This window comes from Pongo abelii, chromosome 1 (genome assembly GCF_028885655.2).
Source record: "Pongo abelii isolate AG06213 chromosome 1, NHGRI_mPonAbe1-v2.0_pri, whole genome shotgun sequence".
Lineage (NCBI taxonomy): Eukaryota > Metazoa > Chordata > Mammalia > Primates > Hominidae > Pongo > Pongo abelii.
The window spans coordinates 196,681,858-196,696,602 of NC_071985.2; the positions used below are offsets into that span (position 1 = coordinate 196,681,858).

General features: G+C 51.7%; 1 protein-coding gene across 1 annotated transcript in view; it reads left to right on the forward strand.

The window, feature by feature from the left end:
* The window catches only part of GRIK3 (glutamate ionotropic receptor kainate type subunit 3), a 238,019-nt gene that overhangs the window by 177,097 nt on the left and 46,177 nt on the right, over positions 1-14,745 (forward strand). Inside the window, exons 8-10 of the mRNA XM_024252633.2 lie at positions 2,652-2,759; positions 5,953-6,066; positions 14,467-14,670. Coding sequence (XP_024108401.1) covers positions 2,652-2,759; positions 5,953-6,066; positions 14,467-14,670 — 426 coding nt within the window. The remainder of the gene's footprint in view (positions 1-2,651; positions 2,760-5,952; positions 6,067-14,466; positions 14,671-14,745) is intronic.

The following is a 14,745-nucleotide window of genomic DNA, read 5'->3' on the forward strand; positions in this document are numbered from 1 at the left end:
TGTCACGGGGAGGAGCTGCCTGCACTCCCTGGCCTGCCCTGCCCACCCGCCCACAGACAGGCCTTGCACCTGCTGGCATTTAATACCTCTGTAGCTGACAGGCTGGAAGGCTTCCCTCACAGTGCAGGTTTGAAGGCACCTGCTGTGATTTCCCCTGGGGGCCAAGAGATAGCCTGAGGGCGTGAGGCCCACAGAGGAGAGAAGGCGGAGGGACTGGGGAGCCAGCCTGAGGGAAGCTGAGCTTCCCTGTGAAGTCATAAACAGTGGCTTTTACCTTCTCTGATGCATCTTTTAATCTCTGTTCCCGACCCCTCAGTCCCCAGCTCCCTAGGCACCATGTAAGCTTCCCCGACTCCACCTTAGGTGCCTCGACCCCAGGACTTTCAGTGCTGCTACTGCAGCGAATCTGTCTTGTCCCACCCAATACTTGAGACCTGCATCATTCAGTCCCTCTTTGAGCCTCAGTGTCCACATCTGTAAAATGGGGGCAACGCTGATGCCCACCTGGCAGGGTCACAGTGAGAACTGAATGCGCTCATGTGGGGAAGGATAATAGCCCTCTGTGACCAGCTTTCTACTGGAGCCTTGGGCCAGGGCCCAAGTGACTGGTCCTCCCTTCCCAGCCAAGGGCCAGCCCTAATCTAAGGGAGCTGCACAGATGGAAGCCACAAAGGAGAAATAATAACCTCTGTCACATCCTTGTGATTGTGTATGTAGGCACTGTGCTCAGCACTCTATATGCCTTTTTATACCTGTGAAGTAGGTAATTTCTCTCTTCCTGAAGCTCAGAGTGGTTGCTTTGTTTGTGCAGAGCCCACTTTCTAACCACTTTGGTTTTATAGCCTCCCTGTCCTCCAAAGCACGGCCCCACTGCCTGAGTTTGCATATGCACATTTACCCACTTACCCATTTACCTGTAAAAGTACCTTAGAGCTGCCCATGTGCTTGGAGATGTCTAAGGGTTTTCATTTGGGATTTGTCAATAAAACTCCAGGGAACTGTGGACCCATGACCTTGTGGGTTGAACTGTGAGTGTATGCATGGGTGCTGGGGGCATTCCGCAGGGAGAGGCTGTGGAGCCCGATTCAGAATCTGCAAGGGAGCATGGCTCGGAGTGGTTAGGAACCCAATGCGGCAAAGCAAGGACTGGGAGCCAGGCTCCCACTACTCAGACCTTCCATTGCCCCGTGCCTCTTCTCTGGATACCCTCCCTCCCTCCCCTCCCCTCTCTCTGGCCCAATCTGGCTGTGTGAGCTCCCAGATTTTCTCCCCTCCTCTTGCTCCCAAGTGCACGTTTGTTCCCAAGGACTCCAGGATGTGTGGGCCTTGTTCTTGCCCCGACACAGAAAGCTCGGGTATTTAACTGCACCAGCTGCCGTCCTAAGTTCTTGGAGGAGGGAAACAGGTCCAGACTGAGGGGCCCTGGGATCCCGGGTTCTAGTTTGGCTCTGCCTCTTGTTCACTCTGTGAGCTTGGGCGACCCATGGCCCCCCTTGAGGTCTGCTTCCTCGTCTGTAAAGTGGGAACCGTGATCCTTGCGTGGCCACCTCCCACGGCTGCTGTGGAGGTTGCATGGCATGAACAGTGTGAAAGGGCCATGTAGACTCAATGCTCTCAGACCGCAGGAAAGATGTTATCTAGAATCAAGTTAGCATGCTTTCTCTGTAAAGGGGCACATAGAAAATAGTTTAGATTTTACAGGCCACACAGTCTCTGCTGCAACTAGTCAACTCCACAGTTGCAGCACACAAGTAATATATAAACACGGGGGCATGGCTGTGAGTTAATAAACCATTTACAGAAGCAGCCAGGGGCCAGGTTGACCCACTAGCCATAGTACGCCAACCCCTGATGTAGAAGATGGAGCTTTTCCCACTTTAGGTCTGCCCCAACCTCTGCCTGCCTCTCTCTGTGTTAATGATGCTAATGATGATGCAAGAATAACAAAAAAGCTACCATTTATTCAGGGTTCATCTTGTGCCGGGACCGTTCTCAGTATTTTATATGACTTATCTCATTTCACCCTGACAGCGTTTGGTAAGATGGACACAATGATTAGTTCCATTGTACAGATGAGAAAACTGGGGCAGAGGGGTAAAATGAAATACCCAAGGTCACACGGCTAATTGTAGTTGGACCCAGCATTCAGACTCCAGAGTTCTTAACCACAACACACATGGGGCTGGAGCTGGGAGGTAGGGGGGTGATTTCGGTCTCCCCTGCCTTTCGGGGGGCTACGCCAAACGTCTGGTTCTACAGCCAAGGCCAGCTTGGCCCTTTGGCTTTTCTGCTTCTTGGCAGGCCTTGCCTGCCCTACCTCTGCCTGCCTGCCTCCCTGCCCGTCTCCCAGGATTTGACATGGGCTCCCCCTTCCCATGACTTCAGGGCGGCGGCTCATTTGAGCGCATCCATGATCGATGTTGTACACGAGAAGGTGCAAATGTAAAGCTGGCTAAAGAGCATAATAGAATTTATGGAAATCGCTGGCTCGCACCGCAGCCTGAGCAATGATGGAGGTGATTATTAATTAATCATGGTCTTGGGGGAACAGTATCAGTGCAAGGAGTAATTAAAATGAAGCATTGTACAGTTGTACCGAATGATGATTTATGAGCCCGAGGAATTGCTGCTCTGCCCTCTCCCCTCCGCAGGCTCAATGGGAAGGATTAACTGGACGAATTGTTTTCAACAAAACTAGTGGCTTGCGGACGGATTTTGACCTGGACATCATCAGCCTGAAAGAGGATGGCCTGGAGAAGGTGTGTGGTCTCAGGAGAGGGAGGGCAGGCGGAGGAGCAGGGGTTTCTCAAATCTCCTAGGGCAGACCTCAGTCAGAGGCCCAGAGGCAAGGGGCAAGACACAGTCCAGCTGCCCCTCAGGGATTGACTTGGTCCAGTGTAGCCTGTAGCTGTTGGGGGCCCATCAGAGAACAAGAAGGCCTGGTTGGACTGGAGGGTTCAGAAGCCAGTGGCCTGGCTGCGGCAGACACCCACACTGTCACTCTGTGAGTAAGGGTCATTGGGGATGCCTAACCTGGGAAGCATAACAAAGGCCCATGGGTTGGATGGACTGTCTCTGAGTCCCTGCAGGGCTGTCATGGAGCAGAAGGACAGACATGTTCTTGGGTAAAAATTTAAGAATACAAAAAACATAAAACCTTTCTAACCAGAGAATGTCTCCCCTGTGAGTAGTGAGCTCACTGCCACTGGAGACATTTAAGCAAAGATAGAGCAGTTGCTTGTCTGGGAGACTGAAGGTGATTCTTTCCCTTGGAAAGAGGTTGAAGCACATGGATTCTGAGCTCCTTCGCTCTGGGCTTCTAAGGCCTCTGTGATTCCAGAGAGTCTGGACCAGGAAGGCGGGCCTGCCTGGGGCTGGGGCCTCCCATCTGGCTAACATAGAGATGTTTTAATGAGGCCAATCCCAGTCCCTGGGAACCTTCAGCATATTCTGTCAATGTCAGGCTGCTGGGCCAAGAAGGGAGATTTAATACAAGCCCTCAATTCACAGCATCCCCTGGGACTTGGTTTCTGGGGGCTCAGCCACACTCTGTCCCCAGCAAGTGGGTCCCTGGGAGCCACAAGGGCACCTCCCCAACACTGCAAGTTGCTGTGTATGAAATGTAGTAAGCAGAAGCCAGCAGAGTGGAGGGGCCACTTCAGATGCCTCTGGGCCTCAAGACTCTGATTTCTGTCCTCTCCACCCCAGCAGTGCCCTGGTTCAAGCCTTTTATGTGGATTATTTTAATATGCCGCCCTGGTTCTTGAGCCCTCCGGCCATCCAGAGTGTACACACAGATGAGGCTTCCCCAAGCACAGCTCTGCCCTGCTCTGAAACTGCCCATGGCTCCCTAGTACCAAGTCATTAAACTTCAGCTCTCCAAGAAATGCACGAACTGGCCTCTCTGGGCCTCGTTTCCACATTTCCCAGAAACCTACCCCATGGCCCCACCATGCTCCCTCCCTCCTGGACCTCCAGGCCATTGCCCACACAATTGCCCTGGTTGCAGGATGTGACCTCTGTCCTTCAGGCAAAGGCTGGCTCTGCCTAGCTCAATGCTGTCCTCCTTGTACCTGTGGCCACAGTTATTCCAGTCTCTCCCGACTTTCCCACCTACTCATGGGAGCCACTGTGCAGGGGAGGAGGTGGCTGGGGAAGCCTCCCTATTACTCTGTAATTATTTCACACCATATATAGCATCAGTCCCTTAATAACAGGGGCTGTGACCTCCCCTCCTAAGATCATAAGGGCCAGTTTGCTCAACCCTACACAAACTCTGTGAGTTCTCATCAAGCGATCTTCCAGCTCCTATTTAAGCTCCTGCAGTGATGGAGAGCACCCTTCCTCCTCTGGCAGTGCTAGAGTGAATGCAGTATTCACTCAAGTAGCTGTCCCACTTTTGCTCTCTCAGCTACCCATCTCTAGGGATAACCTAAAATTCCAGGGAGGGCAATTAGGTGGCACATATGCCACTACTTCCCGCCCCGTGCCATAAAAGGCATCAATAATCCATCATTTGAGTACTCTTTCCATCTGAGCCCACCTGCAACATCCTTCTCCAAACAGCCCTCCAGGCAGCTGGTTCAAACTGGCCATAGCTAATACTCAAGAAAAACTCTATTATCCCTGGGCAGAGGTTAGCCTGCCAGAGGCACTCACCAGAGGCACCGGGTCACAGCCACCCGGATTGTGAGCACAGAGCCTCCACAGGCTGGGTCCTCCTCAGTCCTAACTGGCCTCACATCTCCATAGCACCTGGTATCTAACAGGGCATGCAGTTGGAGCTCAAGTGAGGGTTTGTGCTCTTCATGTGGCCTCTGAACAGATGTTTGCCAAGCACCTCCTGCACCCAGGTGCTCTGCTAGGCACGCTCAAACTGAGCTTGGCTCTGAGCTCAGCCCACTTAAGAGAAGAGCCTCTTTGATGCCGTCTGCCACTTTCCTCTCCTCAAGGCCCTGGGTGGTCTATGTAGGCAGGGATCCCGCCCTGAGAGGATGCTGAGCTCCCAAACACAGCCACTCTGCCTCTCATATTATCACTTCTGTTTGCTAAGCCGGGTCATAGCTGATCCAGCCAGCTCCAACCGGTGGCTTTGGGAGGATTAAGGCAGAATTACCCAAGCATAATTACATGTCTCTCTGCTATCTGCTCCGCACAGCTCTCTTAATGGGATGTTTGCATTCAGCCTCTCTGTTTAATTGATTAAGTGTCCTGAGTACCCCCCAACTGGGCCAAGGACAGAGTGGGCATGCAGAAGTCTTCCTTGAGTGAGGGGAGCTGAGACCAGGCAGAGCTGGCCAGAGTTGGGTCAAAAAGGATCTTCAAGAGGCCCAGGGCTTTAGGATGATTTCTAAACTTGACCTTTCCTTCTCTACCTCTAGCCTCAGGCCCGACATCCACAAGGACGCTGTAGGGAGAGAGATTATTCCACCTCGGTCTGTGTGTCTGCCAGTTTTAAATGTAAAATCACAAAGCAAACTGCCTTCAAACCCAGCAGCATTTCCCAGTGAGGTCCATCCCCTCCTTGTGCTGCCACCCCAAAACAGCCACAAAGACTGCGTCCCAGGGCAAGACCTGGCACTGACCATAGACCCCTGATTCCCTCCAGCCCCTGATTGGCATCTGCTCAGCCCTGAGGCCCCTGGGGCTGCCTTCGCATTTGCTGTCTTTCTCTGCATTTTCCCCTTTAGCTGTGATGGGCTTGCCAGCAAGGGAGGTGGCAGAATTCAGGGATTCGACACCTTGGGACCCTCGTCAGGAGAGGAGGGAGAGCTGCAGGGCTGTTGTCCAGAATGGTTATAACTGGAAACACAATGGCAGTGGTGATGATGATGATTATCATGACAATGAGGCTCATGATGAATGGGAATGAGATGAAGGTCTTGTCGATATGGAGGAAGATGGGTAGACCAAGGACTCGGCTCCCTGTTTTCTGTCTGTCTGTCCATCCAGGTTGGGGTGTGGAGTCCTGCCGACGGGCTCAACATCACGGAGGTTGCCAAAGGCCGAGGCCCTAATGTCACCGACTCTCTGACAAACAGATCACTCATTGTCACCACAGTGCTGGTAAGAGCCTGCAGCCCCTGCAGGAAGGACTGTCCGACCTGGGGGTGGGGTGGCAGTTTGGGCTGGAGAGTCCCCTCTATTCCCTCCACCCAGAAGATGGAGGCTGCAGGTAGGTGGAGACATTTAGAGTCAGCAGCAAGCTCTCAGAGAGCAGCTGGAGCGCAGCAGCGCTGCTCACTGTCATGGGCGGAAGCCGCTGCGTTTTTGCGTCTCACTCCCACTCACTCCCCAAGTCCTTGATGTCTGAGTAGGAACCATGCTGGATGGTGGAATTAAGGGGGTTTGACTGCCCATTGCAACCTGAGTGAGGATCCACCTCTCCCACCCCAGTTCCCAGGCAAAAGCATTTCCCAGCTGTGGTGGGAAAGTCACCCCAGCTGTGGTGGGTGCTGTGGCCACACCTTGAGAGCCCAGCAGGTGCTGGGAGCCTGTACACATGCCGCATTCTATAGTGGCCCTTCCGAGAGCCATCAGCCACTGCCACACCCCCTGCCCGGAATCACACCCCATCTTCTCTCTATTCCCCAGCTAAATAGCACCGCCTTCTCCTGACCCGTTTCAAACCAAGAAGCAACTCTGGGGGCCTCTCTGCACCTTTGAGCTCACACGTGGGCAGGAGGACAGACCCAGGCTGCTGGCCTCCTTGTGCTGCCAGTGCTGTGCCCCCGCTCCACCTGTGCCTGTCCCTCCTGGAAGGCCTCAGAGGTGTCCAGAGACTCAGGACAGATCCTCTCAGGGACACAGCCCTGCTTCTGGGGGCTCAAGCCAAGCCATCTTGGGGAGAGGCAGCCCAGTCACAGCCTGGTGAATTATGACTGAAGACCCTTTGAGGACAATGCTAGCTCTAGTCAGCTCCAACTTATAATAAAGCAAATATATTTATAAGTACCATATGCTGGGGTCATTCCTCTACACAAAAGGAAGTTCAACCCGTTTTGGATATAGTGAGGCTGCCTTGGAGCAGAACCCAGGACAGGCTGGTCACCCTATACCTGGCCCCTTCCACGGTGCTCAGACAGGGCTTGTTCTCACCCACGTGCCCTCAGAGGCAGCCGAACCAGGCCCTACTGGGTGGTCTTAGGTCCTCCTCCCTGGGATGATTCACCGTATATGTGCTTGGTGGCTGGGTGGCAGATGTCATGGAACAGGAAGGGAAGCAATGGGGAAAAAAACCATTCTTCCAGGTAGCCCAGTGAGTGGCAGATACCAGGCATCCTGTTGGCATCCAGAGATAAATGTTAGTCTGTGAGTCTCACCATCAGCCCTCGGGGTTAGGATGATTGAGAGGATCTGAGCTAAAGCTGATGGAGATCTCACGGTGGCTCCAGACAAGCTGCCGACAGAGCCTGAAGAGGTGGTCTCGGGGGACACCTGTCCCCCTCTTTGGGGCAAGACCCCTACTAGCATCTTCCCTAAAACCACACATCCTGCTGGCCTTTATTGATCAACTTTTTGTTAACTAAACAAATATAAAAATCAGTCTGCTAAAACCAATAAGCAAAAATATCTCAAGAGGAACAGGGTAAAAAAAAAAGAAAAACCTGTGATGTCAAAACATAAAGGATGAAAGTAAACAAATAACAAGAGCAAAGGGATTAGGGTGAAGACTAATGTGCAATTAAAGGGATATTGATGTGGATAAAAATAGAAAAGGTAAAGGAGGGTTAAAAAGAGACAAAATAAAAAGGTTAAAAGGAAAATAATAAAGAGAAAATGAAGATAAGGAATGAGATAAAAAGGAAAGATAGTAAGAAAGATGAAAAATTAAATAATTTATAGCTCTGACTAGACAAGGTAAAAAATGTAACACCCAAATGTCAAAAAGCGAAAGGATAAAAGTGTGACAAAGCTAAAATATAAAAGGGTAAAAATAAAATAATAAAAAGGTGCTAAAAGATTAAAAGCAGAGCTGCATAATATGTGAGATATAAATAAAACACTTTTCACAAGGCAAGATTAAAAAAAGGTAAAACTAGGATGATTTAAGAGATTAGGAAGAGAGATGATTAAATAGCTAAGGTGAGTCAGTCACAAAACAATACTCTGAACAGTAAGAGGCAAGCTAAAGATAATATACCAAAAGGATACAAAATATAAGCACCTTGAAAGACCATGGGGCTAAATTTTATTAAAATGGTAGCAGCCTGATTTCAAGGGCATAAAACCCTTCTGCAGAGGCACAGGGGATTTTCGCTACATAAGCAGAGGCAGAATCCAGGAGACACCCCATGCTCTTGACCTGTGAGTGCTTACAGCTTCTCTGTCAATACTTGCAGCTTCTTGCAAAGATCCCTGACCTGCTGTGCTCACTGAATCCCCAGAGGTTGCATTCCCAGTATCCTACTGGTTCCTAGGCACCCCAGGGCTAGGAAAGGAGAGAACCCCTCTTGGCCCATAGCCTGGTCACAGCTCCATCTGTCCCACAGCCTCTCAGCTGCAAGGCATCTGGGCAGATACAACCCCAGAGCTCTTAGGGACATGCAGTGCCACCAGGACACGAGGAGAGAACAGTTTGATGATCAAAAGCACAGACCTTTGGGGTGGAGTCCTGGCTTTGATGTTGATTTGCCATATGACCCTGAGAAACTGCTTACCCGCCCTGTGCCTCAGTTTCTCCACCTGAAAAAGGGAGGTGGTAATAATTGTACCTACTTCATAGAGTTCAGAGGATGAATGATTAATTAAGTGGCATAGAGTGCTGTCTAAGTGACAGCTGCTATTGTTATTCATTATTATTGATTACAAATCCAGTCCCCAGTGAGCTCAGCTTGAATACAGCATGCTGAGTGAGAGATCTTGAGAAAACCTCCACTCTGTCCACAGGCAGAGCCCTGAACTTCACCAAAGACCGCTGCCCATGGCCACAGAGGTGATCTCTAGTACAGGCGTTCCGTTACAAACTTAATTTGCATTTGAGTACTTTCCAGGTTCATGGCCATCACCATAGTCCCCCACTCTGCCCCCTAGCCCTCCCTATTTGTTTACACTGGGCTGCTTCTTATAGTTATGTTTCTCAGCTGGCAATTGGAGGCATTAGGGTTTGCAGCCTCATAGGTCCCTCATAGTCCTAGTCTCCTACTGAGATATAGAACTCCAGATCAACCACCACCTCACCTTCTATCTTGGCCACGGTCTCAGCTCCTGAAGCAGATATCCTGCCACCTATGGATGGGGCCACTGACAATCTTAACCCCATCATGTAGTATCAAATACTCACATGGCCTGGGGTGACTGATGATTCAGCTGTCTCCATCCCCACTGCCCAGAGATCACTGGAGGGTGAGGTGTGCTTCTCCCTATGGGGCAGTGAGAGAAGCCTACTCTTTCCTGGAGGCAGGAGAATGGAGGGAATGACCTCTGGAGTATCCCTAACGGGGACAGAGGGTGTGACACAGTCTTTACATGGGCCTCCAAGAAAGTCTATGTAACCGGAAGTGTCCTCGGAGTCTCCTGAAAGAGATGCTCACTCCCATGCAAGGACTGGCCTACGGCCCCCTGAAACTAGAGCTGCTCCAGATGCTCCAGAGAATGTTCCCAAAAGGCTCAGCATGGTCTGCCTGTCTTGGAGCCCTAAGGGATGCTCTCAGGCTTGGGCTCTTTGGGACAGCTAAAAGGTGACAGGGAGTGGCCCAGCCCCAGCTGCTGTGGCTAAAAATCCAGCCCCATGCTTGGCAACCTGAATGTAGGGCCAGCACCTCCTGCTGAGAGCACAGCCCCAGCCTGTCTAGGAGGATGTTGTCAGGGCAACAGCACTTTGAGTGACAGGCAGGTCCCAAGGTACCAGTACACAACATCAAACTGCTCTGCCTCTAGGGAACAGGGCCTGGATCCAAGACCCCTGATGAGGGGGAGTTTCTCCTCCCCTTTCTTTCCCAGGAATCTGGTGTGGCAGAAAGCAGCAGCTCTGTGTGAGCTGCCCCCAAACCTACCTCTTATTCTCCCCTCTCCTGAATCCCCAGCATTAGGTGCTAAAGGTGCCTTACCCTGGACAGACAGATGGACAGAGCCCTGGAACTGCCCTTTCTGGCCCCTCAGAGCCATTGGCAGCCTTCTCCATTCCTGAGATCGAAACAGCAGCAGCAGGAGCCTGGATGCCTGCCCTCCCCCGCCCTCTCACCGCCAGGCCCCAGCCTCTGTTCTGGTTCCACTCTTCCACGAGCTCATGAAAAATTCATCTGCCCAAACCTCAGCTCAAACACTGAGAAAACACACCCGGCCCACTCTTGGGAGCCCAGCTTTTGAAGGTTCAAGGCTCACATCGTTTGGCTGCCGATGTGAGCCATGATGTGGGCATGCGTGCGGGTGTGTGGGTGGGTGTAGGACCAGCTACACATGGGTATCTGGATACTCACTGATGGGTGAATTTGTGCCGTGTGCACATCGTGACCCACATAGGCTCAACTGCCTGCCAGGCAAGCCCAACACTCAGCACCCAGCAGCAAGGGAGGGGAAAAAGCCGGGGCTAGAGTGTTGGCTGGGAGAACTATCCCAGGCTGGGAACCATTCTAGGCCCCTCCTGCTGGGAGAACAGGACTCCTGATACTGTGTGCTGGTTCTAACTGGTTAAAGCCAAGGCCTCAGGTCCAAGGTCCTTGGCCTCTGTGTCTGAGAAGGGCTAGGCAGACAAGACATCTGAAAATGTGGTGCATTTGTGCCAAGGACATTGTATATACTTGTGCATGCATGTGTGGCTGTGGGCTGATAATACCTGTCAGAAGGGAGCTTCAGAACCCAGATATCAGGTAGCCAATCCCTGGATCCTTCCCGAATTGGGGATGACCCCCAAGACTCCCTCTTCCAACTCCGTGGACCCTGTCACTAGGAGAGGCTTAGCGCTAGGCCTGGCTTGCACGCTGGGATAAGTGATCGGAGAGAAACCGGACCAAGAGCCCTGACAACGGAAAGTCAGAAACGGTTATTTTTCTGGACCCCTGTTTTCCGTGACTTGTTGAAGAGAAATATTACCCCTGTTCCTGTCGCTGTTCTCCCAGAGCAATAGGAGAGCGTGAAGTTATGAAATTGAGGGCACCTTCACTGAGCAATCGATTAGCAGCCGAGAGAGCTTGTGAATTGGCTGTCTGGACATTTCCAGTAATAAATTGTGAAATAGTCCATGAATAAGTAGTTGGCGGAGTTCAGAATTACCCCCTAGGAAATGTTGCAGGTCTAGAGACACATTACCAAGGCGAGCACCATTTTAATGCTCTGGGCTTTGGCTGTTAAATATGTATGCCATCCGCAAAGCACTTCCCGAAATTAATGGCATTTTACAGCTGCTCTGAAGGCAGCATATTTATATGGAGATGTATAGATTCTGGGGCTGTGGTGGCTTCACAAATGAAGTGCTAATTTTAGAGGATCAGGCCAGGGAGGGGCGTGAAGACAGGGTCAGGAAGTGAGCTATATCAGGGACCTTTCCTGAAATGGTTTTCCACTATCAGCCATGAGTTTTAACCTTTGATGACATTGGGCGTGGCCTCTAGGCTGCAAAGGTCACTGCAGTAACTGGCCAAATAGCATACAAGAAAAAGATAAGGATGATAATGATTAATAATAATAATAATAATATTGGCAGCCAACAGTTGCCAGGCACTATTCTGAGTGCTTTTCATAGACTGACTCATTTTATCCTCACAACAACCTTGTAAAGCAGGTTCTATTATTTTCCCCATTTTACAGAAGGAGGTAAATTTTGCCTAGGATTCTATGTGTGGTTGGTGGATCCTCTGGGAAAGATGGTACCTTCTCTCCAATTCTTTCCATCAGCTAAAGTCAGGGCCACCAGGTGCAGTGGTACAACTTGTCCATCGTACAAAAGCATCAACCGAAAGACCCTGCTCGCCAGGCCCCATGCCAGGGTGCGGGAGCATTGCCCAGAGATGAAATTGCATGAAGGCAGTGCATGGACTAGCCAATCAGTGCGTGAACCAGCCAATGTCCTCCTTCCTCCAGCCTCAGCACTTTTCCCAGGCCCCACGTGGACTCTTCTCCAACCTTGTTGAGCTGCCTACTTGGTTGGAAGGCGAGTGAGAGAGGCACTGAGATTAAGCATGGCGCCTAGCCAAGGGTCCAGCTTCCTACCAAGTTAGACTCGGAATCCCTGGATAGTCGGGAATCCCTTGGGGATTCAGAGACCGCCCCACCCCCACCAGTTCTTTCTCTGAAGTATCCCTAAGGACTGTTGAAAAGCTCCAGTGGATCAATCATGGGGCAGGATGGAATCTAGAAAAGTAGCACTGCTGGGAGAGAGAGCCAAAGACTCAAGCCTGCCGCCACAGGGGGAGCCCAGCAGGAGGCTGCTGGTGAGCATCTGCTCCTAGGACCTCTGACGAGGGTCTTCACCAGGTCTTCCACTGCCCATCCCACCCAGGGGCTCATGAGGTCAAGGGAATGGCCCCGCCAGTTGAGTGAAGGATGAGGCGCCTCCATAGTTAAGCCTGTGCCTTAATCTGGGCATGCGGACATGAGCTTCCTGGTTTCCTGCATTCTGTCAGCTAACCATGGTCACACAGCCACTGAAGGCTTGAGACATTCTGTCACGTCGGGGTGCTGAGGCAGGTCTGGAGACGTTTGGCTGACAGAAAGAGGTCTAGGAGCTATAGGCAGGAACAGGGCAGGGGGCGAAGGAAGGAGGCTCAGGTGAGTCAGAAGAAGACCAGAGTTGTCCAGGAACAGGCTCTGGGGTGGCAGCCCTTTACCTGATTTGGGGATCTGGAAAAGCAGATTAACTCCAGAAGGTCTGACCCCAGGGAACAGACAGGAGAGCCAAGCTAGACAGAGGTGCAGCTGACTGGGAAGGATTGGAACTGGATCTCATCACTGTAGTTCAGCTGCTGTGTGATTTTGGGCAACTTACTGACCTTCTCTGAACCTGAATTTCCTCATCTGTCACGTAGGGACAGTGTTACTATCTTGCCAGCTAGTGAGGCTTAAATCAAACAGTCTGTGACAAAGAGTTTAAATCAGTGCCTGGTGCAGGGTAGGAACTCAATTGTGTTGAATTTTCTGGGAGTTCAGCGCATCCATCACGGACACGGGATGGGGCTTTGTGAGTGAAGCCAGATAGACGGTGCCGGCAGAAGCTTGGACTTGCGGGTTGACCTGGATTCGGACTTGCTGCATCAGAGCCCACAGTTCCTCACACTGCATATCTCAACTGGATGAAGTGGATCGCCTCTCTCCACTGGATCTTCTGCCTCTTCTGCCTCTTCTCCCAGTTATTCTTTGCAGGGTTGCCAGGGGTTTGTTTCTAAATGAGAAATCAGACAAAGTCATGCTCTGTTCAAATCCGGTCCCAGGCTCCCCATCACCCAGAAAGAAAGAAGCCTGTGGCAGGTGGAGGGGGTGGATGGTGGGGGGTCTGGCATGGGACAGGCATCTCTGACCCACAAGCACCTTCCTGGGGATCACCTGCCCCTGAGGGAGGAGCACCATGGGCCTCAGGCACAGAACTCACACTCTGGGGTCACACTAACCAGAATTCAGATCTTCTCTCCCTGCCAGCTAGGGGGGCTTGCACAAGTCACATATCCTCATGAACTTCACTTTCTGCATCTATAAAATGGGATTATTCATACCCACCCCAGAGGGCTGACATTAAGGTGAAATGAGGCGATATCAGCTCCTGTCTGCTGAGCTCTGCTGGGCTCTGTGCTAGGCCCCCCACGGGCATAAACTCATTTGCTAATTGACCAGTGCCCAACACAGCCACACACCGATGAGCTGTCCCTGTTACCAGTAATCACTCCCCTGGGATCCTAACACAGGGGACTGAGGAGGTTCTTGGAAAGAGAGAACGGCATCCGGGAGCATGTAAATCTAATCTTTTAAATTGGAGTTGGAAGAGAAGTTAGAGCAGACGGCTTTCTGAAGGACTTTCTACAGCAGTGTCCTCAGACTTGAGTGGACATCAGAATTCCCTGGAGGGCTTCTGAAAACACAGATCGCTGGGCTCTCCCCAGAGTTTCCAGTTCAGTTAGGTCTGGGGTGGGGCCTGAGAATGTGCATTTCTAACAAGTTACCAGGCGATGCTGATGCTGCGGGTGCAGGGACCACACGCTGAGCCTCTATTACTAGTGCAGCAAAGAGACCATGGGCCTTGGGATCAGTCTCCAGTTCAAAGCCCTGCTCCACCGCTCACTAGCTCTGTAACCACTGGGCAGTTAAATCAGTAAGTGCCTACTGAGCTCCCGCCCTGTACCAGGTAGCCATTCATGAGGCCCCCAGCTGGCTCTCAGGACATGTGCTTTCCCGCTCCTGACTTCACGGGCCCTTTGTCTAAGCCACCGCAAGTGGTTTATAAAAACATGAGCAGAGGTCCTAGCCCTGACTCTCCAGTGCAAGCCTGCCTCCGCCCTAGCTGCTCAGTCTTCGTCACTCCCTGCCCATCTATCTCTGCAGGAGGAGCCCTTTGTCATGTTTCGGAAGTCAGACAGGACGCTATACGGGAATGACCGGTTCGAGGGCTACTGCATCGACCTGCTGAAGGAGCTGGCCCACATCCTCGGTTTCTCCTATGAGATCCGGCTGGTGGAGGATGGCAAGTACGGGGCACAGGATGACAAGGGCCAGTGGAACGGCATGGTCAAGGAGCTCATCGACCACGTAAGCATGGATGGGAGCACGGGAGGGCTCAGGATCCTGGGGAGGCTTGGCCAAGCACTGTCTGCACCACAGGGC